At 42.8% G+C, this 26,800-nt stretch overlaps 1 protein-coding gene across 4 annotated transcripts; it reads left to right on the top strand.

Annotated features, from left to right (window-relative positions):
- The first annotated feature begins 423 nt into the window (after nucleotides 1-423).
- On the top strand, nucleotides 424-25,877 carry brat1 (BRCA1-associated ATM activator 1). Of its 4 annotated transcripts, none has more exons than XM_078417685.1 (14): nucleotides 424-584; nucleotides 5,075-5,221; nucleotides 6,360-6,511; nucleotides 8,725-8,872; nucleotides 14,529-14,949; nucleotides 16,011-16,130; nucleotides 18,083-18,177; nucleotides 19,215-19,333; nucleotides 20,006-20,192; nucleotides 21,252-21,325; nucleotides 21,565-21,670; nucleotides 22,476-22,574; nucleotides 22,988-23,163; nucleotides 24,345-25,877. In XM_078417685.1, exons 2-14 carry the CDS (start codon nucleotides 5,095-5,097, stop codon nucleotides 25,029-25,031), a joined length of 2,511 nt encoding a protein of 836 aa, XP_078273811.1. In that variant the 5' UTR covers nucleotides 424-584; nucleotides 5,075-5,094; the 3' UTR covers nucleotides 25,032-25,877. The 4 variants fall into 4 exon arrangements, with proteins under 4 accessions (XP_078273811.1, XP_078273809.1, XP_078273810.1 ...); XM_078417683.1 differs by having other exon boundaries at nucleotides 424-638; XM_078417684.1 differs by having other exon boundaries at nucleotides 439-565.
- Nucleotides 25,878-26,800: the final 923 nt, after the last annotated feature.

Raw genomic sequence — 26,800 nt, 5'->3', positions numbered from 1 at the left:
CAACGTCCCTCTTCTTCACTTGCATGCGTGCGTGCAACGTCCCTCTTCTTCACTTGCATGCGTGCGTGCAACGTCCCTCTTCTTCACTTGCATGCGTGCGCGCGCACAACGGTCCCGTCCCCGCGCGGGAACGGGAGCGCGCGCCGAGCCCGAGCCAACCGCTTCAGCTCGAGGTCACACCGCCGCCCCCAAAGCGCTCAGAGGGGTGGACGCCCATAGAAACAGAATCAAACGCTGGAAGCTCGTTAACCGTTGGCAGCGTACCTTCAAGATGGACAAAAATAAAATGATAATTAAATATTCCGTTTTGTGGCCGGTGATTGATTTATTTCACGGGTATTCGTGACGATGGAGTTGTCCGTCTCACCCCCCTACTGCAACTGTGGCACGGTCTGCGGGAGGCCATGTTGCGCGGCCGGCGATGGCGGGCCGGAGTCACCGGTACCTCACACGGTAACAGCGGGCTGGAGCCACCGGTACCTCACCCGGTAACAGTGGGCCGGAGCCACCGGTACCTCACCCGGTAACAGCGGGCCGGAGCCACGGGTACCTCACCCGGCAACAGGTACCTCACCAAGTGACAGGTACCTCACCCGGTAACAGCGGGCCGGAGCCACGGGTACCTCACCAAGTGACAGGTACCTCACCCGGTAACAGCGGGCCGGAGCCACGGGTACCTCACCAAAGTTCTAGTTGGGTCTGGTCTGAAGAAGGGTCTCAACCCGAAACGTCACCTATTCATTTTATCTCCAGAGATGCTGCTTGAGCCGCTGAGTTACTCCGACTTTTTTGTGTCTATCTTCGGTGTAATCTTCAGATTGAAGATTTACTCCGACTTGAAGATTGAAGATTTAATATAGTTTGAAGAAAGGGTCCTGAACTGAAACGCACCTGTCCATTCTCTCATCAGATGTTACCTGAACCACTGAGTTCCTCCAACACTTTGTCTTTTGCTGAAAATTAATATAGATGCGTGCTTGATGCTTTACTGTGGTTGCAGGGGTTGTTGCTGTGTACTGTAACTGATGCTTTCCCCCTTCAATTAACTAATTTAAGTCCATCTGAATTGTGGTAGTCATTATTCTCTGGGTAAATTAAATTCTTCCAGAATTGCTTATTAGATTTATTAGTGACAACATTAAACCTTTTATGTTGAGATGGTCCCTGAACACAAGCTGAGCTTATTGGTAGTCAAAGAAAAGCATCAATTTGTTCACAACCTGGGTTATTAACCACTGCGTGGAATGGTATACTAATTTTGGAAAATTGCAGAATGTGAGTGTTGCTGGCAACTTTAGTATTTCTGGTCCATCCTTAAACACATCTGAGACAGTTAAGTCACTCACACTGGTTGGTCTGATGTATCCAATAGTCTGAAGAAGTGTCTTGACCCAAAACGTCACCCTTCTCTCCAGAGATGCTGCCTGTCCTGCTGAGTTACTCCAACATTTTGTGAATCATCTGTCTGAAATGAATGTCCGATTTAATTCCCTGAAAAGCATTAGTGAGCCAGATGGGCGCTACATCTACCAGATGGTTTGAATAATTAACATTATTAAGAAGAACTTGTGATACTATCTGTAACAAGTGTTTGAAGAAAATCTTGTACTTTAAAAAAATTGGTTGCTGAATAATACAGACATTCTCATTCTCATGAAATATGTATATAACATTTTGGAATGAAGGTCCTCTGATGGAAACCTTATCAATCACTTTCATCTTTCTGTGCACAAGAGCTAGATATGTCACATAACATTTTACCCTTAGATGCATTCTAAAATATTGGCAGTTTCAAAGGTCTTTTAATGTTTCATGTACCAAATAAGGTATAGTGATATGCAAATTACCATACAGCAATACGAAAAGATTTACTCCTTTGCTTCAGCGAACACCAATTGAAACCAACATTGCTGCCTTTATCTTCTCGAGTGTTGGGTTTTTCAAATTTTTTTTGCAACTTTACTGCCTCTGCTATTACAAATTTGAATCAATAAAAAACTCGGTTATTGTCTTTTTGTGTGCATTGAGCCCCAAAGTTGATATCAAGCCTCAATAAATTCACCCCTCATTCATTTATTAATTCTCCTCAGTTTCATAGTCAAATTTTCAATTTTGTTTTAGTTATGGGCATTGATGCAATGGTACATTTGTTTCCCACCTTAACTGTTCTTGAGATGGTGGTGGTGAGCTACTTTCATTAACCACTGCAGTCCTGGTACAGATAATGCCCTGTCCCAGTTAGGTGTTTTTTAAGGCGACCGGCGACTGTCATAGTCGTAGCAGGTCGCCGAAACCCCCCCCTACGACAATGTCTACGTCAAGCTACAACAACCTACCACCTAGTCGATGTCAAGCTACGGCAAGCTACTGAAAACCGGCAAACCAATCGTCGCAAGTAGAACGTCCACCTACGATAACCTACCACCACAGAGGGGACAACCGAAGTCAACCTACATCCACCCACGACAAGCTATGATCCTGAAGACTGAAGACAACTGAAGACAATTCACGTTTCACTCACTTTCCCTATAAAAGGGGGTGTACGGTAGGGTTTCCAATCATTCTGCATCATGACTGTTTGAAAGTGATGCCATGAGAAACTACTCTGAAATACAATAACCATGCATCAATTTTCTGTCAAAATGTCAAGAATATACACATAAGACTTTCAGAAAGCCTTCGACAAGGTCCCACATAGGAGATTGGTGGGCAAAATTAGAGCACGTGGTATTGGAGGTAGGGTACTGACATGGATAGAAAATTGGTTGGCAGACAGAAAGCAAAGAGTGGGGATAAATGGGTCCCTTTCAGAATGGCAGGCAATGACTAGTGGGGTACCACAAGGCTCGGTGCTGGGACCGCAGCTATTTACAATATATATTAATGACGGATGAAGGGATTAAAAGTACCATTAGCAAATTTGCAGATGATACAAAGCTGGGTGGTAGTGTGAAATGAAAGGAAGATGCAATGAGGTTGCAGGGTGACTTGGACAGGTTGTGTGAGTGGGCGGATGCATGGCAGATGCAGTTTAATATGGATAAGTGTGAGGTTATCCACTTTGGTGGTAAGAATGGGAAGGCAGATTATTATCTGAATGGTGTCAAGTTAGGAAAAGGGGACGTACAACGAGATCTGGGTGTCCTCGTGCATCAGTCACTGAAAGGAAGCATGCAGGTACAGCAGGCAGTGAAGAAAGCCAATGGAATGTTGGCCTTCATAACAAGAGGAGTTGAGTATAGGAGCAAAGAGGTCCTTCTGCAGTTGTACAGGGCCCTAGTGAGACCGCACCTGGAGTACTGTGTGCAGTTTTGGTCTCCAAATTTGAGGAAGGATATTCTTGCTATTGAGGGCGTGCAGCATAGGTTTACTAGGTTAATTCCCGGAATAGCGGGACTGTCATATGTTGAAAGACTGGAGCGACTAGGCTTGTATACACTGGAATTTAGAAGGATGAGAGGGGATCTTATCGAAACATATAAGATTATTAAGGGGTTGGACACGTTAGAGGCAGGAAACATGTTCCCAATGTTGGGGGAGTCCAGAACCAGGAGCCACAGTTTAAGAATAAGGGATAGGCCATTTAGAACGGAGATGAGAAAAAAACGTTTTCAGTCAGAGAGTTGTAAATCTGTGGAATTCTCTGCCTCAGAAGGCAGTGGAGACCAATTCTCTGAATGCATTCAAGAGAGAGCTAGATAGAGCTCTTAAGGATAGCGGAGTCAAGGGGTATGGGGACAAGGCAGGAACGGGGTATTGATTGAGAAAGATCAGCCATGATCACATTGAATGGTGGTGCATACAAAAATATTGTAATAAACTTCAATAAATTTCAATAAACTTCGAACTTTAAAATTCAAACTTTAAACAGAATACAAGTGCAAAAACATACAAAACCTAACATCATTTATGGACACATTGCACTGATGGATGATCAGATCAAGTCCACACTTGGAATTCGCCGAAGTCAGCACCGGCGACAACCTTAATCACCTGGCGACAATCTACTTCACCTGGCGACAACCTACAACAGCGCCCATGTCAGGAGACATCAAGCTACACTTATTGGCATCAACCCAACAGTCGCCGAAAAATGTTAAGCCTTCACAAAATCCAGCGACGACCAGAAAAACGCTATGACTCTTTGGAGACTACTCACGACCATACCGGCGACACCCCCGGCGACCGTGCGGCGACAGCCTAGTCGCCTGTAGTCACCTAAAAAATGGCTCAACTGGGACAGGGCCTTTAAACACACAGTGTTGTTAGGGAGCGATTTCAGGAATTTAAGGCAGCAAACAATGAAGGAACTTTGACATATTTCCAAGTCAGTATGGTGTGCAAATTAGAGGGCACCTGCGAGTGGTGATGTTACCAGGTGCCCCTTGGCTTTGTCTTACTTGGTGTAGGAGGTGATATTGCAGTAACTGGAGTGCATTTTGTAAATTGTATTTTATGGTGGAAAACTTATTTGTTTGGAGTAGTAGTTAGGTTGTAATCAAGGAAGCTGCTTTGGATGCTGCTTTAACTGGATGACGAACATCCTACTTGAGTTCCAATGTGTAGAAATATGCCCTAGCCTACAGCTCCTCAAATCTGGATTCAAATTTGTTATCACATTGTGTTATCTCAGCCATTCTCGTAGATGTTCTTTGAAACAGTTTTTCTCCCGCACGATTTTGATTTTTTCTTCTTCAAAATCTCAGCATTTTGTTGTTTATCTTACTTGATCAAGAGAGCCTTGATTGCTCTGGAATTATTGTTGTGTTTTTCAATGTACATGCAAGAAAACATCAGCAATATTATTTAAAAATTAACCAGAACTTGAAATCTCGTGTTGAATATCTAAAATCTTTGATAGCCAGTAAAATAGTAACCTGAAATTAGTAGGAGCCAATAGCAGCCGACATGTATAAAAATCTTAGTTTATGATTTTTGTATACAAACGTGCTAAGTAGGTGGCAGCTAATTGTAGTGGGACATGTAAACAATCTACAACCTGTTAGAGACATTCTTGGGAAGGTGCATGGCCAGCAAAAGCACAAAATATTATATTTTTGTTTGTTTTTTCCAGAGAATTTCAACAGTTGCACAATGGAAAACGACTATGCAGAACTGCTGCCTCGTGTTTGTGCTGTGTTAGGAGACTCCAGAAAGTCAGTTGTTGATGATACCTGTTTGGAGAAGCTACTTGATTGTTTCCAAGCAATAACAGGAAATGGTAATTTGTGATCATTTTATTTAAGCTGGTAATCTTGGGCAGCATTGGTTATGAATGAAATGGTTACGAAAGAAATGGTTATGGGAACTGAGTTGACAATGAAAGATTTGATTAACTTTTGGAAAGTTTGTTGCTAAGATCAAACTTTCTTTAAGGAACATGTATTTCTTGTCTTTCTTTAAGGAACATGTATCCTTAATGAATAATCTATTCTTATTGCCAGAACCAAAAAAATAATTGCAAAGTAACATATTTGGCGCCTGGTAAGGTGATCTTAGTTTTGTTTATTTACACTTGACATTTTCATTCATCTGTTCCCTGGATAATACTTCCTCTATTTATACAACTCAAGTAAAAAAAATGTAACTTGACTTTAGAGGAGTATTATCCCGGTATGGTAAGACAATAAGCAATGAGTATTTAAAGGTATTGGTGCTTGAGGCTCATTTGTTCTGTATAATATCAGAAAAATGGGGACCTAGGAGCAGAAAAAAATCAAAATATTACGTGAAAGTAAACTATACTAAGATTTCCCGGCCAGGAATCCAAATATGTCACTTGTACAGCTGTGAAAGATAGAGTGGCAAAGCCACAAATTGTTTTTTAAGCTTGATCCTTAGTAAGCTGATTACAGCTAGGTCATGACCCTGTGACAGTGTGGATTTCCTCTGGGTGCTTCGGTTTCCTCATTATATATTCTAAAGATGTGCAAGTTTGCAGATTAATTGGCTTCTGTAAATTGCCTCCAATATGTAGGGAATGGATGAGAAAGTGGGATGACATAGAACTAGTGTGAACGGGTGATCAATGGTCAGTGTGGACTCGATGGGCCAAAGGGCCTGTTGCCATGTTGTGTCTCTAGACTAAACTAAATCTAAAAACTAAACTAAACTATCTCTAAACTAAACCAAATTAAATGTGAACAAACACTATCATGGTATAGAACTAGAGAGTGATCAGTGCCCCCAAAAAATAATCTTTGTAAGATGTTGAAGATTAGAAAAAAGGACGGGGAAAAAAATAGGACAAATATTTACATTAAAAAAAGGAAAAGTATATACCTTGCATTTGATGGTGATAATAAGTAAGAATTTGATTTCAAGATTTTATTTATTTTTCTTTTCTGTGTTTTCTTCAGAAACGGAGCTTTGCATCCTGCAGAAGAATCCATGTCTGATAAATATTGTAAATGCTTCTAAGCAGAAGGACCTTAATCCAAGCATCTTGTCATTCATTATGCGACTGACTGGCCTACTTGCAGCTTCTGAAGATCATTTCTGTAAACTGGAGGTAAGTAATCACAGAGTCAAAGACCTGTACAGCACAGAAACAAACCGTTGAAACCAATGGTCCATGTTGACCGTGATGCCAATCTATGCAAATCACATTCACCTGCATTAGGTACTTTCTTTTCCAAGCACTTGTCCAGAATGTTTTTTACTCATAGTGATAGAGTCATACAGTGGAAACAGGCCCTTTGGCCCAACTTTCCCACACCAACTAATATGCCCCATCTACACTAGTCCCACCTGCCTGCATTTGGTCCATTTAAACATTGTAATTTTTGTTTCTCTACCACCTCCCCAGTGGAAAAACTTGCCCCACAGATTTCCTTTACATTTCTTCCCTTTCTCCTTAAACCTATGTATTCGAGTTCTAGATTCCCATACCCTTTGATAATGGCTCTGACTACCAACTGTATCTTTGCCCTTAATAACTTTATAAATATCTGTAAGGTGACCACTCAGCCTCCTATGCTCCAGTTGGAACAAACCAATGCTGTCTGACCTCTACTTGTAAATACAGCCCTCCTTTCCAGGCAACATCCTGGTAACATGCATGCATTCTAATGCTACCAGATCCTTACTGTAGTGTAGCAAGCAGTACTGTACACCAGCTCCAGTTCAGCCTAACCAATGTTTGTACAGCTGCAACATTACCAAAAATATTTCATTTTCAACCTTCTGATTTTTTAATTTGATGAGAAGTAGTTTCCTTGATAATCAAATCCAACCCTTATTTTGGTATTTATAGAGATCCCCTAATTTAAAAGAAAGAATCATAAAAACATGTTTGGAAATGTAAAGTAAGAGTCTAAAATGTTGCAAAAACACAGCGGCTTCATGACAATTGAAAAGGGAAATGCCGAGTGGATCTTTTGCATGGATATTTTTTCTGAGAAATGGTGCACCTTAAATATTTAGTTATCGTTTCCTTTCTTACTTGTGGGCCTGCTATGTAGTTCCAGTATTTTCTGTTTTAATTCTCCATTTTTCTAATATTTTTAACATTTTGAAATGCAGTGAACTCCATCTTAGTTCTTGCATTTCTATTCACTATGTGTTGCACTACGCACCTTAATTAAACAAACAGAATGCAGTCTGGTAAATTACCATACTATAAAATAAGCAGTGCTTTAGATTATTGATTTGTGTGTGAGAGGGCATATTCATTAATTTGATTAAATTGTGGTCAGGTTGGTATCTGAAGTAGCAAGTATTCTGTGCTGTACTCCTTTCATTCTTAACACTCCTTCTTTCCATTTAAACTCCAGTGCTTTTCATTGTCATCCTGGACTTTATCATGTAAATGCACTAATCCCATCTTCTCAATTATGCATGGACCCATTATTGATCATGTCTTTGTGTCTCCACATTTGCTCTCCATTTACTTCCCTTTTCCCCTCCAATCCGCACCCAATGTAGCCTTTACACGTAAAGGGAATTGTGGCACCATCGAGATAGAGAAACAATAGATGAGAAGTATAGATGTTGAAACTTAGCATCAGAGATCTTGAGCTAAGATATTTTGCTCTATAGTAGGGTTAGGAGGGTTATGCGTTATATAAATGGAGTTAAAAGGTGGAGGCATAAAGACGTGATCAATGATACTCCACTCGACTTCTCCACCATTTCTGCAGCTGCCAAGGTGATCAACCTAGTCTTCCAGATAGGTTTCCTCACGAAAATCACTATTCTCTCTTACCCTAATTGCTCTCCCTGGTCCAGCCAAAGTCTCTGCTCTTTGAAATCCAACTGCCAAATTCACAGCCAGATCTGCCTGCACCATATACACCAAGAACAGGCCTTCCTCTCTTCTTCCAGGTGAGAGAGAGAGACCTGTTCATGCTGTTTATAGATCATCCAGTTTTGGGTGTGAATTTGATCATTTCACTTTATCCACAATGTAAAGTCATCATCCATTGGATTCAACAGAGCAGAGAAAGAAGTCAGGGAAAGGAAGAATACTCAGCACATGAGGAGAGTATCTATGGAGAGACTGATTCTTTCTCCTCAGATGTTGAATAATCTGCTGAATATTTCCAGCACTGTTAAATTCATTTCAGTTGGAATTGAAGTCTCTTGGAGTATTTAAGTAGTAAAATCTATTTTAATTTGCAGAAGTAAAGCCAGCCCAGAGAGGGTTATCTTTGGGTTCTTTTAATTTTTTTAATATAGTTTGCCTAAAGTGATGTTATAGTTCCAATGTTTTTGCTATCCCAGGCTGATGGAATTATGAACAGTCTGTTTGGGAATCCTGCAAACCTTGAGACAGAAGCATGGAAGGATGCAACTGTACGCTGCGGATGGCTCTTGGGTATCCAGAATATGCTGCACCACGAAGCTCTGATTCACTTTCTCTGCAAACATGGTAATCACTCCTTCCTGTAAATCCTATGCCAGTGATACCGATAATGCAAAAAATATATAAACATTTCCTATTTTAAGCATCTGTAGAGATCACTGGAAAAAATCAGTTCATGCATAGATGTTCATATAGCTCAAAAACCAACAAGAAATACGTTTAAATATTAATTATTTGTTAGGAAAGAACTGCAGATGCTGGTTTAAGTCGAAGGTAGATACAAAATGCTGGAGTAACTCAGCGGGACAGGCAGCATCTCTGGAGAGAAGGAATGGGTGACGTTTCGGGTCGAGACCCTTCTTCAGACTGATCTTTAAATCGAAGGCAGATACAAAACGCTGGAGTAACTCAGTCTGAAGAAGGGTCTCGATCCGAAACGTCACCCATTCCTTCTCTCCGGAAATGTTGCCTGTCCCGCTGAGTTACTCCAGCATTTTGTATCTACCTTCTAATTTTTTGTTATTTCTGTATATGTGCAAATTGTGGAGACTTTTGATATATCTCACTCCAAATGTGGTCATACCAATTCCCTATATCACTGAAGCATAACCTCCCTACTTTGTGTTGTATTCCCCTTGCAATAAAGTGCAATGTTCTGTAAACTTTCCATTGTAGTGAGTCCAAACGAGCGGTATTATTCAAATACTTTATTGTCGGTAAAACCCGTGACAAACGCAACGCACTTACTCTTGGACTAACACTAACTTCGCTCACTAATCTAATCTCTAACTCCAGTTTGGCGCCAGGCATTTAAATACCTCGCGCTCCCTCACCCCGTGACCGTAAACCAATCCGAGGGTTCTAGACTACCTGGCCAATCCATATGTCCCTACATGACCCCCCCCAGAACCCTCGAAACCATACCTCACGGGCGCCCGAACCTCCCGCCCAGAACGTGGACGGAGGGGGGAAACCAATACCCCCAGCGTGACAGGAGGCGGGGTGGACGCCGCCGCTGGAGGCGATGGGGGGTCCACTGGAGCGGAGGATGTAGGTGACGGGGGGGCACTTGATCGACAACGGCGGCCTGGGCCCAACCATAGGCGGCGGAGGCCCGAGAGATGGTAACCCGGGCGCCGCTGGCGGGACCAGTCGAGCGGCCACAGGCCGGCCCCGGCGCGGTGGCTGAGCCACCAACACGGGGAGGTCCTGGTCCAAATGGGCCGGCTTGAGACGGGACACTGAAACAAGCTCCTGGCGATTTCCTACCTGCAAGGTGAAGGTTACAGTCCCTCTTTTGAGCACCTGGAACGGGCCCTGGTAAACCGGCTGAAGAGGGGGGCGGTGGCAATCTTTCCGAAGAAACACAAAATCACAGCCCCGCAATTCCGACGGAACGTGAACTGCTGTGCTTCCGTGACTGGAGGTCGGGACTGGAGCCAGAGAACCCACCCGTGCCCGGAGGGAGCCCAAGACTGACGTGACGGATGGCGGCAAGGCGGGAGTGGAAGGGAGAATGTCACCCGGCACCCGCAGGGGCGAACCGTAGACGAGCTCGGCCGAAGATGTGCCCAGCTCAGCCCGCGGGGCCGTACGAATGCCGAGGAGGACCCAAGGCAGCTGGTCAGCCCAATCGTAGCCGGTCAGGCGAGCAGAGAGGGACGCCTTCAGCTGCCGATGGAAGCGCTCAACCATCCCGTTGGCTTGGGGATGATAGGCGGTGGTCTGCTGTAAGCGAGAACCATACAGCTGTGCCAGCGCGGCCCAGAGGGACGAGGTGAACTGGGCTCCCCGATCTGTGGTGATGATAGCCGGGACACCGAAACGGGCCACCCAATGCAACGCCAGGGCCCGTGCACAGGAGGCCGCCGAGGTGTCCGACAACGGGAGCGCCTCCGGCCAACGAGTGAACCGATCAACCACCGTCAGTAGATGAGTATAACCCCTAGAATAGGGCAATGGACCCACCAAATCCACATGGATGTGGAAAAAACGGACGGGGGGAACCTCGAATCTCTGGTATGGGGGCTGGACATGGCGATGAACTTTGGAGGTCTGGCACGGAATGCAGGCGCGTGCCCAGGCTGCCACCTGCTTTCGCAGGCCATGCCAGACAAACCGGTCAGCCACCATGGCTGAAGTCGCCCTGATGGACGGATGTGCCAGGCCATGAATGGCCTCAAAAACCTTACGCCGCAGAGCGGCAGGCACCACCGGGCGAAGGCGTGGGAGGGAAACGTCACACCACAACTTGGTACCTGTGGGGCCACACGCCACCTGCTCCAAACGCAGTCCCGAGGCTGTGGAGGCGTACACCGCGGCAGTCCCTTCCAGGCGCTGAGCCTCCGCTAGCTCCTGGAAATCCACCTGTTTACCCACCACGGCTACGGAGGGAATGGCCGGCCGGGACAGGGCATCAGCAACGGCATTCAGTCTACCCGCAATATGACGGACATCGGTCGTAAACTCCGAAATCAGGGTTAGGTGCCGCTGCTGGCGAGCTGACCACGGATCAGAAACCTTAGCAAAAGCGAATGTCAGAGGTTTGTGATCCGTGTAGGCCACGAAAGAACGGCCTTCCAAAAAATAACGGAAGTGGCGGACTGCTAAATAAAGGGCCAGGAGCTCCCTATCAAACGCACTGTACTTGAGCTCCGCTCGAGAGAGCTGCCTGCTGAAAAACGCCAGGGGCTGCCAATTACCGTCGACCTGCTGCTCCAAAACCCCACCCACCGCCACGTCTGAGGCATCCACCGTCAGAGCCGTGGGGGCGGAGGAGCGCGGGTGCACCAGCATGGTGGCATTGGCGAGGGCCTGTTTGACCGCAACAAAAGCCGTCTCTGCAGCTACGGACCATACCAACTCAGCGGGGTTACCCGCGAGACATTGAAAAAGGGGGCGCATGACCCGAGCTGCTGCAGTCACGAACCGATGATAGAAGTTCACCATGCCCACGAATTCCTGCAAGCCCTTGATGGTAGTCGGGCGAGGGAAAGAGCGGACCGCGTCCACTTTAGCTGGCAAGGGAGTGGCACCGGCCGGAGTAACCCGGTGACCCAAAAAATCCACCGCTGACAGGCCGAATTGGCATTTGTCCGGATGGAGAATCAGGCCATGGTCTTGCAGCCTCTGGAACACCGTGCGGAGGTGGACCAAGTGCTCCTGGACCGAACGGCTGGCAATCAAAATATCATCAAGGTAAATAAACACAAACGGCAACCCTCGACCCACCCGGTCCATCAGACGTTGGAATGCCTGAGCTGCATTTTTAAAGCCAAAAGGCATACGCAACCACTCAAACAGTCCGAACGGAGTAATGGTCGCCGTTTTTGGAATGTCCGGCGGGTGGACCGGGATCTGATGGTATCCCCACACCAAATCAATTTTTGAAAATATTGTAGCCCCCTCCAGGCTAGCTGAGAAGTCCTGAATGTGTGGAATCGTGTAGCGGTCCGGCCATGTTGCCGCGTTGAGTCGACGGAAGTCACCACATGGTCTCCACCCCCAGACGCTTTGGAAACCATGTGCAAGGGGGAGGCCCACGGACTACTGGCCAGCTTGTCGGGTGGGAGGCGCTGTGCCCGGGCAAAAACCGGCGGCCCCTCGGTCGGGATGAAATGAACGACCCCGTGCTTCTCAGAAGGTGCATCGAAACGCTGGACGAGGAGCTGCGGGAAGTCGGCTAGGACCGCATCGAACTGACCGGGAGCCGTGGTAATGGCCTGGATTACTGGGCTGGGTGGGGCGGCGCTTGTAGAAGCCTCTGGGCCAGTACCCCGGGGCCGTACATCAGCCGAGGGTTGCAGGCCCCTCCCGCGGACGTCTGCGACCAAAGAAAACGCCCATAGGAAATCTGCACCCAATATGGCCTGGCCCACATCCGCAACGATGAATTCCCAACGGTAAGTCCTGGACTCGAAGGACAGGGACATAGTCCTTTTACCGTAAGTACGGATGGTGCTACCATTCACTGCAATGAGGGGCGGGCCCTTCCCCCCCACTCGAACTTCGCAGTCATAGGGGGGCACAATACTCACGACCGCTCCCGTATCCACTAGAAAGACGATCCCGGTACTCTGATCTGTAGCGTAGAGGCGGTGGTTACGGCCAATCGAGACTGCCTCTACATTCGATCGGCCCAGGCATTTCCCGGAAACGAACACGGGGATCTACAGCTTCGTGCCTCACTGCCCCACCGCCGATGGAAAGAGCACCAGCCACGCCTATCCGGCTCTGTTGTTCGAGCCCGCTGCCAATGAACAGGCGCCGCCGCCCCCTCTTGGCGGGCCGACTGCGAAATAGCGGCCGATGTGTCGCTCTCCCGGCCGCACCCCCGACTGCCGCTGGGCCTCGAGACCCGGTTAACGGAGCCGTCTCGGGTGTTGCGCTCCCTAACGAGTGTGTCGGCCTTCTCGGCGAACGCTACCGGATCTTCAAAAGGGACGTCCGCCAACACCAACCTGACGTCCCCAGGTAGCTTCTCCCGAAAGGCCGCTTCGAATACCATGCATGGCTGATGGTCGCCCACCAAGGTCAGCATCTCGGACATCAAGTCCGATGGCAGCCGCTGCCCCAGGTCTGGCAAATGGAGGAGCCTCAGAGCCCGCTGGTTCTGGGCCCAGCCGAAGGTCCGCAGCAGGAGCCTCTTGAGCCCCACGTACTGCTCCGTTTGGGGTGGACTGGTCAGGTATCGACTGACCCGCGCAGCCACCTCCGCCTGCAGACAGCTCACCAGGTGGTGGTACTTCTCCTGGTCTTCCTCCACCCTTTTAAGATGGAACTGCGATTCTGCCTGCACAAACCACAGGTGCGGCTGATGGGCCCAGAACGGCGGTAGATGAATCTCACCCGCGCTCGCTCCCGCCTGCGACATGCTGCTGCTTGCTTCTTACGTTCGAGGTCACCAATGTAGTGAGTCCAAACGAGCGGTATTATTCAAATACTTTATTGTCGGTAAAACCCGTGACAAACGCAACGCACTTACTCTTGGACTAACACTAACTTCGCGAACTAATCTAATCTCTAACTCCAGTTTGGCGCCAGGCATTTAAATACCTCGCGCTCCCTCACCCCGTGACCGTAAACCAATCCGAGGGTTCTAGACTACCTGGCCAATCCATATGTCCCTACACCATATTATTTGCCTCAGCTGCATACTAACCGTTTGTGCATCATGCACAAGGAGGGAGACTCAAAACCCTCTGCACCTCAGAGTTTTGCAATCTCTCACAATTTAGATAATATGTGTATTTATTATTTTCCTTCTAAAATAGACATTTTCATATTTTCCCGCTTTATAATCTACTTGCCAGATCTTTGCCCACTCTATCCTACGTTGCCTCCTTCACAATTTACTTTTCCACCATCCAGAGAGAGTACATTTGGAGTTGTGTGAAAAAAGTATTTGCTCTTATTGAACAAAAGGTATAAATCTGTTGACAACACTTAAGAGACATTACCTGGGACATTATCTAAAGGATACATAGATACGATCTGCTTGATCATTAACAGATATTATGAAAGGTCCATATCCTGAATTGACATTGCTCATTGTTCTTTGCACAAGCAGGCAAGCCAGTGGGAGCTAAAATATCTTACAACTAAAATGTAAATTTATTTAACTAAAAACTTTTCCTACATTAACTTTTATTTCTGTTTTATCAGAGTAAAGTGCATTTCATTTCAACATTAGGTTATATTTTCTTACCCTTTGTTCCAACAGACTGCATCTCTGAGATTATATGGCTTCAAAAGGATCCAAGTATTTTTGTGGCCTCAACGGCAAGTCAACTTTTAGCAAACATTTTATCTTTCACTTTACAACATTCTGAATTTGCTACATTGAAAAGTAGCAGCGAAATCGAACTAACTGATGCAGTTGGTTCAGTTACTCAACTGGACTCAACTGTTTGGTCTGAGTGTGTCTGTGCAATTACTGAACACATTGTCGAGTTTCTGAGATCCAACATCACTTCCAACATTCAACAGTCCCTGAAGCTACTATCGAAGATTTCTGTAACCTGCAGTCCAGTTTGTTTTTCATCACTGTGGCTGAAGATAGAAGGAAGTATAAAATTACTTCTAAATGGTGATCTGACTACAATTGGTCAGCCTTTGGCAGAACTACTCTTGAATGTATCCAGGTAAGAATCCAGGAGCTATTTGTAAGAGCTACTTAATATTCTATGTCTCCAAAAATCTGTCATATGGCATTCTGATGAAAAGGTTTGCGTTACACTATGATGGTAGATTTTTTGGCAATCCACCAGAACTAAGGTGTGATGGATTTATTGCAGTTTCAGTTGTGTTATTTCCAGATGTAAAGTCTGTGGAACCTAATACATTACTCTCAAAGAAATCTGCCTACAACTGTCTTGCCCAAGAGTGAAACATATAAAGATGTATTGCCACACATCATGTTGTGATCCCACTTGGTGGCACTTAAATCAAAATTGTCTTCCTATATGTGCTTATTATTTAAGATAATGAGGTGTAAAGCACAAACTGAGTAATTGAAAGTGTTAACCAAAACAAAAAACATTGAGTTAAACTTCTCCAATTAATGCTGGAAATACTTTATTTACAAAAATGATTCAAGATAATAGCTGCAGAAGCAATTGAGAGTCTAATCAAGTATGCTCCTTCACTTGTTTAGCATCATTCAACTAGGCTGGGCATATTTATTAATCAGCAACATTGCAACAATTGATAATAAATGATGAATGCTTAGAAAAGGTTGGAATTTTTTGGGGTAATAAGAACATTATACAGGTATTAAAATTGTGTAACCTATATTCTGCTGGGGTTGAATGGGGGTTTAAATGTTTGATACTGAATTCAAAAATATTGTGTCGCTAATCAGTTTCAATGTATATGCTAAAACCATCGTCTGGTTATTTATTCATAATGGCATTTATATGCTTGTGTTCAGTGGTGATGAATTGCTGTCAATTGTGTGATGTGTGAGAGATAGAAAACAGGGGAGGCTGACTGGTTCCTCATTGGCCTTGGTAATGTCTCTGGAAATGAGCACTGCCTGGATTCTTTCAGTACAGCAAGCTCTTTATTTAATTTAGTGATGCAGACCATGAGGATGGCAATAGAAGAGCCTATTGATAATTGTGGCATAACCTATTGGCTTTATGTGCAATGTTCTTTATATTGCATGGAGTAAAAGATGGATTGTTTTCAATGTATTTTGCAGAAGTACAAGATGTGAAGTACTGCACTCCAAGACCTGGGAATTACTTTGCCTCTTACTGAGCTCACTGAATCAGGCTGAAGCATTGCCATTAGCATCAGGGATCCTAAAGCTCCAGAACTGGTATGAATGTTTAGGTTTCTTTTACAGAGAAAAGTTTAATAATTTTATGAAGCCACATACGAACATATGAAATGTAACTAACATCCCCCCCCCCCCAACTTTTATTAAAATCGTACTTTGGCCCAATTTTTTTAATTGTGTACGAATATAATTCATTATGAATATTGATAGAAATAATCTTGAGTTTTCAAGATGCAGTAGAGTATAAAATGTTCTAATGCTGTCCTTGAGGGACCTGAATTTTATTTCAATGTGGGGGAATAAATTGAATACGCTCCCTTATTGAAATCTATTCAAGCATTTTACCAATCTAAATTATCTCTGATGAACGATTTGGGTCAATTTATTGCATCGCTTGTTGATGTATTAAAATTATCTTTCAGAATGCATAATAAACAACATCAGATTACTTCCACCCCATTCAGGAGATTTATTTTGTATTTTGGAAATGAATAGACTTTAGCAGTAGATGAGCAAATCCAATATATCGCAATGTTCTTTCTTCACCATGCATGTGAAATCAGAATATATCAGAAACATCACTTTTGATTCTCACCCCACAGAACCTTTTGCCTGAGTGTTTCTAATATTTTCTATATTAGTTTCGGATGATCAGCATCTGCAGATTGTTTCTCCATTTACAGAATTCCAAAGAGTTACTCCCCTCAGCATGACCAAATTTATCTCATCCCTATCCTGAATTACCATCTCTTATTCCATGACTCTCATCCCTGGTCAAGGAAATCAACATTTTAATCCATCCTGTGAAGCCTGTAAGAAAAATGTGTCCATGTGCGCTCATTTGTTCTAGGCCCACAGTCCACTACTACATATTATCTTCTGTGAAAACAGATGTATTATTGGTCTGATTTGTCTGCCATTTTCTTTTCCACTAACATTATTTCTATTGCCTCAGTCTGTAAAGGACCCACATAAACTGCTACTAAGCTTTTCCTAATTATGCACGTTATGCTTGAGAGAGCCACCTGAAGTTTGCTGAGATGCAAAGCCTTCAAAGCAAAAACAAATGCACAAGAGAAATCTTATAGTATAATCTGTTTCCGAACCCTAGAGATATTGATTCTTTTTCCATTTTTAGTTCCAAGGATATCTAAGGTGATCAAATCTAGTTTGGATAATTACAATGCATAGTTTACCTCAATATTTTGGATGTGAACATTGATTCTATTGAATTATACATTTACATTTGGAGCATATTTTAAGTGACAAACCAGCTTTGAATATTCAAAAACTTTGTCGAGGTAAATTAGCATGCATTGATATTCTAAAGTTTTTGAGAAAATCCAGGCAATGGAAATGTTTCTTTTGCCGCAGTATTGAGAGGGGTGGCTTTCTAGATACACTAAATCTCAACATATTGATTGAGAGACCATATGACTATGGCCAGGTTCAATGAGATAAATGCTTGTCTGGCACCTCTCTCAATCCCACTTTGAGTTGGGAAACACAGAGCTCCTCTTTCTCTTTATCATAATAGTGCAAAATAGTGTTGAAGATGTATAATGCTTGGTTCTAATGTCGAGATGCTATTGATTCTCAGTATTGATAGTTGTCACCTTTCCTTCTCTGTGCAGTGATGCCTGGAGTTTTGATGTAGCTCGCTTGTCTGTATATTTGGCCAATGCGTATGAAAATATTTCATGGTCATGTAATATTTGTCCTAATACAATAAATATCGAATGCATGTATCCGTTGAAAGATCAAGCATTGCCATTTTCCAAACTAAGTTTCTTAAATGGCCTCCCACGATGAGCTGCTTCCTTTGCAAACAGCAGTGTTTCTCTATACAGCTGATGTTGTAATTTTAGAAAATAATGACTGCTTGTAACTTGCATCTGAATGTAGCATGAAGATGGTTCTTGCTAGCATTAATGCTAACTGTGCTACATACCTCCTGTTTCAGCAGCTCCTTTGAATGCATTTTTTTACAGTCCACAGTCACTGAGGATGCAGGCCATGACAACAATGTTCCAGCCGCTGAATTACATCTTTAATGTGACTTCTGCACAACCCAAGGATACTGCAGGTATTTTAAGATGTAAACTGCAGAGAAATGTGTGAGGAAACCTGCCCGAAAGCCTGTGTTTTGTATTGTGGAGCAAGAATGGTGTCCAGCATAATGCCCAGCGATTCTCTTGTGGAAGCAGTGATGAGCTATCCATTCACACCCTTATGGACCCAGCTGTTATGCATTGCCTAAGGCCCATTGTTGCACCTTTCATTGCAGCAGAGGGGCTTGTAGCACATCATAGTGGGTAATTAATATGATCTCCTGACTTTTACTGAGGCATCATCCCAGAGTTAATATGGCTCCATAGAACATAAATCTGCCGTCACTGAAAGACATCATACATACGCTCACCACTGCTGCTCTGCCAAATTTCTTGTTCTCTTCCCTGTTCCACTCTGACCTGTTCCATATTGTCAGGAGCACCGGCTCTTTACAGAAACCACAAAAGCAGCAAAACACACCACTTCTTTTAGACTTTTGCAAGCCTAAAGATATCAGTCAACACCTAAGCTGTGGGTAACTGGTGAAATTGAGTTGGTGGGATATTCTTCCTGCTGCTGAATGTAAGGAGTTGAGAGGGCGAGAGATGGAAGTGTTGAAACTCAAAGGGAGAAGATTAGTGTCAGATCAGAGTGGCATCCACTGCTTATGGGGGTGCAAATTTTAACTCTTTAGAAGCTGTAATCATGCTTGTTTCCTACTTTATGAAAATAACTAAGTAGTGAAAAGTGTACAGCTGAAACTTCATCCGCTGGAAAAGAGAGAATTAATGAGGTTTACTTTTCTTGCAACACTTTTCTTTGCATCCAGAGTAGAATAGGCCAAGACCTGGTCAAGTAGTCAAAGAAAAGATGTGTGTTTTCCACTTCAGAGAAATATTTGACATCTCCATTTGTTAACTTGTTAGATTATGCTCTTCCAAAAGTAACAATGTGAAACCATAGCTACATCTACAAAAAATAAATCTCCATTTTGGTTCACAGTTTGTCAATATAATCTGTGTTAAACAAAAGTGATGTTCTTTAATACTGAAATAATCTGTTTTGTTACAGTTGTGCTGGATGAAGGCTCAAATCACAGGGTTGACATTGAGCAACATCTTTCCAAAAAATCAACCTGCATCAGCTTGACCTGTCAGACACTTTCGCATCTCGTTGAATTCTTAAAAATGGTTAGTAGTTACGTTGTGCTTCTAATCATTACTGCTGTCTTCTCAGCTTTTAAATCTAAATTATCAACAAGGGTATAAATGGAACATTTTATGGGCGTCAAAGGAAATCCTATTCTTATCTTTGATTTTATATCGCACGGAACAAAATAACAGGTCATCTTGACTTGCGGAAAATTTCCACGTTTGTCCAAAGGTGCTATTTATGTACAGTTAGTTCTGCTATAACACTATAGAAACAACGTGTTGCATAAAATTGCATTATAAAGCCAATTGTGTCAATGGGGGAAAGGCGGTTTGGAGCGAGAGAGTTTCAGACTTGCAATAACAAAGTTATTTATTATTTGTTTTTTGTTACGTTGTATTAAAAACAAAGGATTTTCAAAAGTAAGGGTATTTTCAATTGCAATAAGTTTATTTTTGTTACTGCATGTTACATTATTGAAAAGAGTATCGTTGCACAAGTGTCAATAGGAGCTATTGCTTGTCAATTTCAATCAATTTGGCCTGCTTAATGCAGATAGTGTTCCTCAAATCACCAATCACATTATATCCAATTTGCGTTATGGAGACGCACATTATAGTGAACCCCCAAGAATTGAAAGTTAGTATAACTTGATTTTATCATGCAACTTGTAAAATAAATCAACATTTTTGAATTTCTTTTTGACTCAGCCCTCCCAGGTGAAAGATTTGTCATATCAAGCTTTGATTAACTCGGTGCTAACTACTCTGCAGTTGTGTATTGGCACTGCTGTTCCCACCACTTCAGCTGGTATCAAAATTGGCAGACATTTGATCGGATGCATCAAGGTTCAGAGAGCAGGGATAGATGTTATTGGTGCAATCGTGCAATGGACAGGTATGAAAAGAAACAACATTGAAGTATTATTTGGCTATAACATGACTGTTTCTAGTTCAAATTTATATTTCTTCCTGATTACACCTTTAGAAATTTCAAATGTTGGGTATGCCAAGTTCAGAAAAAATCATGTGCTGCTATTTGAGAGCCGAAGGACTACAAATGTTTTTATGCAATGATTTCTTAATGTCTTAATAACAGTGGTAGAACAGTGGCATGCAGAAAGAAAAACATGTGATATGTTGATTTATTCACAAAATACTGGAGTAACTCAGCAGGTCAGGCAGCATCTCAGGAGAGAAGGAATGGGTGACGTTTCGGGTCGAGACCCTTCTTCAGACTGATATCAGGGGGGCGGGACAAAGGAAGGATATAGGTGGAGACAGGAAGATAGAAGGAGAACTGGGAAGGGGGAGGGGAAGAGAGGGATATAGGAACTATCTAAAGTTGGAGAAGTCTATGTTCATACCGCTGGGCTGCAAGCTGCCCAAGCGAAATATGAGGTGCTGTTCCTCCAATTTCCGGTGGGCCTCACTATGGCACTGGAGGAGGCCCATGACAGAAAGGTCAGACTGGGAGTGGGAGGGGAAGTTGAAGTGCTTAGCCACCGGGAGATCAGGTTGGTTAAGGCGGACTGAGCGAAGGTGTTGAACGAAACGATCGCCGAGCCTGCGTTTGGTTTCGCCGATGTAAAGAAGTTGACATCTAGAGCAGCGGATACAATAGATGAGGTTGGAGGAGGTGCAGATGAACCTCTGCCTCACCTGGAAAGACTGTTTGGGTCCTTGGTTGGAGTTGAAGAGGGAGGTAAAGGGACAGGTGTTGCATCTCCTGCGGTTGCAGGGGAAAGTGCCCGGGGATGGGGTGGTTTGGGTAGGAAAGGCCAACAAAGCCCTACTATTGTTTGCACTAACAATTCTCTGAATCCACTTCCTGTGTAGACCTCTGTTCAGGAGTGTGAATTTGTTGCTGTGTTCTTTAGAATTATAAAATTGTTAACTTCTACGGGGTGTTGAGATAAATTGAATTATTGTTGAAAAAAAACATATTTAATTACAGGGGAGGTCAAAGAAGTTGAGACTGCATTAAACCTTCTCCTTGATTATGTCAGAAACCCAGATACAGACTGCACAGTGAGTATTACCTTCTTGTATCCTGCACCAATACATAATATTTCAGTGTAAATCTGTTTATTCATCTGATGCACAATGGAACAACAACTACAGCATGTATGACTACAATGACAATCAAACAAAATGTATTTCAAATCTTCTCATGTAGTATGCTACTCTGTATGCAATCATACCAATTGTACCTGAACTAAGTATCATGTGTAAAACGTTATGTAATTCATCAAATCTGCAATGTTTAGGTTTTGAAGAAGACTCTCCAAGCTTTACTTCAGTGGATGTTACGCTGTACTAAAGCTGCAGATTCTCACATGTTTGAAAATAAATTGCAAGAGTTTATACGTGGAGGTAGGAAAATGTTATCTATTGTGGCTGTATTTTAGGTAACATGTTTACTTTTGTTGCCACCTAAGCTTTATTTTTAAATTAAATTTAAGCAATACTACATAAATTCATATGCAACAAGTTAATGAGTCTTATGGACCATAATTTTATGTCCAGCTACACTGTTATGATTTCATTTATGCATTATAATAATTTCCTATTGAATATGCCATCGCTCGATATTTTACAGTAAACTATTTCTACAATCACTAAAAATACAAAACAGCAATTTAGTTTCTATAGACTTTAATCCTCAAAATTATTTGTATCTAAACCTTAGCATTTGTAAAATAGAATACAGACTGATAATTCAAATTTTAGGCTTATTAAGGAAAATGCAACATTTGAATAAGATTTAGAAATGTTCCTGGTACCTGGGGAATGGTATCACAGGTTCAGGAGAGTTAGACAGAAGTGCCTGACGTCAAAGCTAGAACTTAATAGTTCAATGTTTTGTGTTGCTGATTTCATTAAACAGACCTGGGTCTAATTTCTAATGCTGTGTACTATTGTACCAAAACTATGTACTATTATTGATAGCTTGTATGGTCCTTTATATTTTAGAAGATTTAAGGAGACTATAAATAGCACAACGTGCTTTTGCATTAAATATTCACTCCCTTAATGATGGTGCAGAAATTTTGTTTGTATATGGTGTGGAGCTATTTCACATAACCCAGCTGAAGTTTCCAAAGTTGTCATGGTTTATTTTGGTTGCATATTTTGACAGATCTTGAATTAATATCCTTTTTTTTCACTATATCTACAGACTTCATATCAATAATAAAGAAACGACTGTTTGATGTTCATTGGGAGATTCGCGACTCCGCAGTTGAATTTCTTGGTGAACTGTGTTTCCAGTTTAAAGGTATTAGCTGTCTTTCAAATGGAAGATATTTTCCGGATAAAAGTATCATTAACTCACAAAAGTAATGTTTATTTAACTAATAAATAGCAGATCAGCCCATTGATAGTCAAGTCATATGTGTTGGTTAACTTGCTGTTATCTGCATAATGACGAGTCTCCCTTTCAGAAGTGTGATCTTTAACCAAGATCTCATCTCGTGATCACATTTAAGGATGAGTTGAGCTTAACCTGGTGTAACCATTTTCTTAATTATAATGTTCAAGTGGTTACTGAAGTGTCGCCCAACAGGCTGAAATGTTTGCAGATAAAACGAAGGGCCAAATAATTGATCTTACTACAATAAATATTATCGGTAGTAGAGTTTACTCATTTGTACTGAACTTTGATCTTTGATGTTTTTGGATTTATTTCAGAAATTCAGAGTTTCTGTCTGTTAATTGGAACCAGCGGACTTCCTCATCTTGTTTTGGAGCTGCTTTCAGATCCTGAAAGTTATGTCCGTGCAAGTGGCATTATTGCACTGGGAAAGATGGACTACCTCTCTCCCAACTGGCAAACTTTATCAAATGAGAAGTCCATGGAAGAAAAGGTGCGTCAGATTTTTAAATTAAATTTTATCTACACCCATGTTTTAGTTCAATTAATAATTCTACTTCACATGCTTTTCAGATGTTCTAGACTTAAGGTAGTCATCAGCATTGAGATTAGGTTACTTAGAAACAAGGAACTGCAGAAGCTGGTTCATACGCAAATGGACACAAAGGGCTGGAGTTACTCAGAAGAGTTCTCCAGAGATGCTGCCTGACCTGCTGAGTTACTCCACCACTTTGCGTCCTTTTGTTGTTGTGTTATGTTCCATTTACTTGGGAAGCAGCTGGGACGTACTTTATTGCTGCTTTTACCTACCAATCTCAGTATATTTAGACAGAGAGCTTTCTTTGTGATGAGGTGCCATCCCTCAAACTTATGTTGAGGCGAACTGGAATGAGATATGATTCTGAAGACAGGTCAGTGTGATAAGAGGGCAAAGAATTTGAGTTCCAGTTGACTGTAGGTTTGGGTCACATTTACAGATTGAACAGAGGTGTTGAATAAACAGATTGGTCTGCCAATCTGTATCTGATCCTCAAACCATAAGACACTAAATTGAAATATGTGCAAGTTCATGGGGGTTTCATTTTGAATGGGTTTTTGGGGATCTTCGCAGTTTGCAGAGAAGAAGGAACAAAATATAAATAGCATGGTGCTTCCCATATTGATGCTGGTTCCTAGAAACAGATACAACCCCAACATTTTGCAACAAGCTTGTCAAAATCATGGCAACTGCTGTTTAAGCCACAAATAATTGATATGAAAATGCCCCATTACTTAAATAACCGGAACCAAAATATTTAGAAAGGAGCTGCAAATGCTGGTTTATTCCGAAGCTGGGCACAAAGTGCTGGAGCAACTCAGCGGGTCAGGCAGCATCTCTGAAGAAAAAGGATAGGTGACGAAACATCACCCCTTTCTTTTCTCCAGAGATGCTGCCTTTTACTTTCTTTGGTGATATATTGGTGTATTATTTGGTGATATAACCGGCAGAATAAAACTGAAGATTGTATTTACTGATAAATATTAATTAAAATTGTATATTTGGATATTTGATCTTAGGCCATTTTGATGTAAGCACTCAATGTTTGTACAAAGCGATTTACCTCATTAATTTCTGGAACAGAGAACATTTTAAAAACAAATAAATACAACTTTATACTTTTTTTTGCCTTCCAGAGGAGTGTTCTTTCCAGTTTGTTGGACATTTTGAACCAAGATACAGAAGGGTTCCCGAGGAGGGCTGTGGTTAAAGTGTTTGTCGATTGGGCAAAAAATAGCCACAAGCTCAGCTCATGTGAATTAGCAGATGTGGTTCCTGTTGTTTTAAAGGTCGGGGGCTATGATTTGGATTGGGAGGTCAAAATGTATAGTCTGGAACTGGCAGAAGCTTTCATAGATGGGTCACCATTCAACTTATCAATAAACCCGTACGCTGCTGCATTGCCAAATACCACAAGGTCAACGCAGGTGAGAGGTTTTCTGCAGAACCTCTGTGATACGGGAATTTTTGATATCTTATTTCACGGTTTGTGGGATTGTGATAGGCCAGTGGCTCAGAAGGCATGCAAGATACTAATGAAACTAAAAACGACTGCTTCACATGCTGACAACATTGAAAATGTAAAGAATCTGAATGGATACAAACCAAACAGTGAAAGTTTCCACAGCTGGCTTTCTCATAATCACCTAAATTTGAAAAATGTGGAGGATGTCATGGAAGTTTTGATAACACTGGACTTGGAATACCAGCACCAGCACCTCACATGTAGCAGTGATCATATTGAGACCAGTCTTCGATCTCTGCTCCAAGACATACTGGCAGCTGCTGAGAACTCTGAGGAAAATGATGCAGACTGCTACTAATCTGCCATTCGTTGTAAAAAAAGTCATGTTGTATGCTAAATATGTGACATTCATATAAATCAAACTTTATCAACTAACTTGAGCTTGAAGATCCCGCTTCATCAACAAAATGTATTTTCTTATGATTGCAATTGAAATTAAATAAACTCCTTTTTCTAACCCTGTTTGGTTTGATTGTAATTTAGTTTTTTTTCACCAAACAAACTCTTGCATTTTGTGCGTCTAAAAGATGGCTGGGTAGACGTATTATTTTCCAAGGTGCAAACTGCAGTTAAAGTTGTACAAAACGTGAAGTGATGGATCACCTTTCCACTGCAATTCATTTGCTTATTGTAAATGTAAAATCTTCTCTCAGCTAGTGTTTTTGAACAGCTTTTTTAAAGCATTGGAATTTTCGTATTGCAAGATTTTCTTTTAAATGCATGTGGTTATGAATGGTAATGGTGCTGTGGGTTGGTGATGTTAGATTTGGCCTTCCAGGAGTTTTCTGATCCCTCAGGAAAATGTCTATCATGCATTCTGTATAATGTACTACGGGTCTACCACTGATTTTCTGGCAGCTGATGCACTGGCACCTCCTTTAATCCGGACAAAATTACAAAAGTGCATTTGAAGTCCCTCTGGAAGTCCCCCCAAAAATGTGGCGCCTAGGCCAAGTGAGACGGCCTATCTCGAACTCATCGGGACTTCCGCGGCGGAACGGCGGGTCAAATTTGCCTCCTGTGGCCAGGGGCTCTGGAGCTCCAGCCTGGCCGGAGCCAATAGACAATAGACAATAGGTGCAGGAGTAGGCCATTCAGCCCTTCGAGCCAGCACCGCCATTCAATGCGATCATGGCTGATCACTCTCAATCAGTACCCCGTTCCTGCCTTCTCCCCATACCCCCTCACTCCGCTATCCTTAAGAGCTCTATCCAGCTCTCTCTTGAAAGCATCCAACGAACTGGCCTCCACTGCCTTCTGAGGCAGAGAATTCCACACCTTCACCACCCTCTGACTGAAAAAGTTCTTCCTCATCTCCGTTCTAAATGGCCTACCCCTTATTCTTAAACTGTGGCCCCTTGTTCTGGACTCCCCCAACATTGGGAACATGTTATCTGCCTCTAATGTGTCCAATCCCCTAATTATCTTATATGTTTCAATAAGATCCCCCCTCATCCTTCTAAATTCCAGTGTATACAAGCCCAATCGCTCCAGCCTTTCAACATACGACAGTCCCGCCATTCCGGGAATTAACCTAGTGAACCTACGCTGCACGCCCTCCATAGCAAGAATATCCATCCTCAAATTTGGAGACCAAAACTGCACACAGTACTCCAGGTGCGGTCTCACCAGGGCCCGGTACAACTGTAGAAGGACCTCTTTGCTCCTATACTCAACTCCTCTTGTTACGAAGGCCAACATTCCATTGGCTTTCTTCACTGCCTGCTGTACCTGCATGCTTCCTTTCATTGACTGATGCACTAGGACACCCAGATCTCGTTGAACTCCCCCTCCTCCTAACTTGACACCATTCAGATAGTAATCTGCCTTTCTATTCTTACTTCCAAAGTGAATAACCTCACACTTATCTACATTAAACTGCATCTGCCATGTATCCGCCCACTCACACAACCTATCCAAGTCACCCTGCAGCCTTATTGCATCTTCCTCACAATTCACACTACCCCCCAACTTAGTATCATCTGCAAATTTGCTAATGGTACTTTTAATCCCTTCGTCTAAGTCATTAATGTATATCGTAAATAGCTGGGGTCCCAGCACCGAACC

The sequence above is a fragment of the Rhinoraja longicauda genome, chromosome 21 (genome assembly GCF_053455715.1).
Source record: "Rhinoraja longicauda isolate Sanriku21f chromosome 21, sRhiLon1.1, whole genome shotgun sequence".
Taxonomy (NCBI): Eukaryota; Metazoa; Chordata; class Chondrichthyes; order Rajiformes; family Arhynchobatidae; genus Rhinoraja; species Rhinoraja longicauda.
Note: the sequence above shows the minus strand (reverse complement) of the source record. Positions and strands in the feature narration are given on the sequence as shown.

Bases quoted from the DNA above. Each gene is read 5' to 3' on its own strand.
- brat1 (XM_078417685.1), top strand. From the start codon at position 5,095: ATGGAAAACGACTATGCAGAACTGCTGCCTCGTGTTTGTGCTGTGTTA. The intron at 8,873-14,528 runs GTAATCACTCCT...TTGTTCCAACAG, and splicing joins TCACTTTCTCTGCAAACATG to ACTGCATCTCTGAGATTATA. The intron at 14,950-16,010 runs GTAAGAATCCAG...TGTATTTTGCAG, and splicing joins CTACTCTTGAATGTATCCAG to AAGTACAAGATGTGAAGTAC.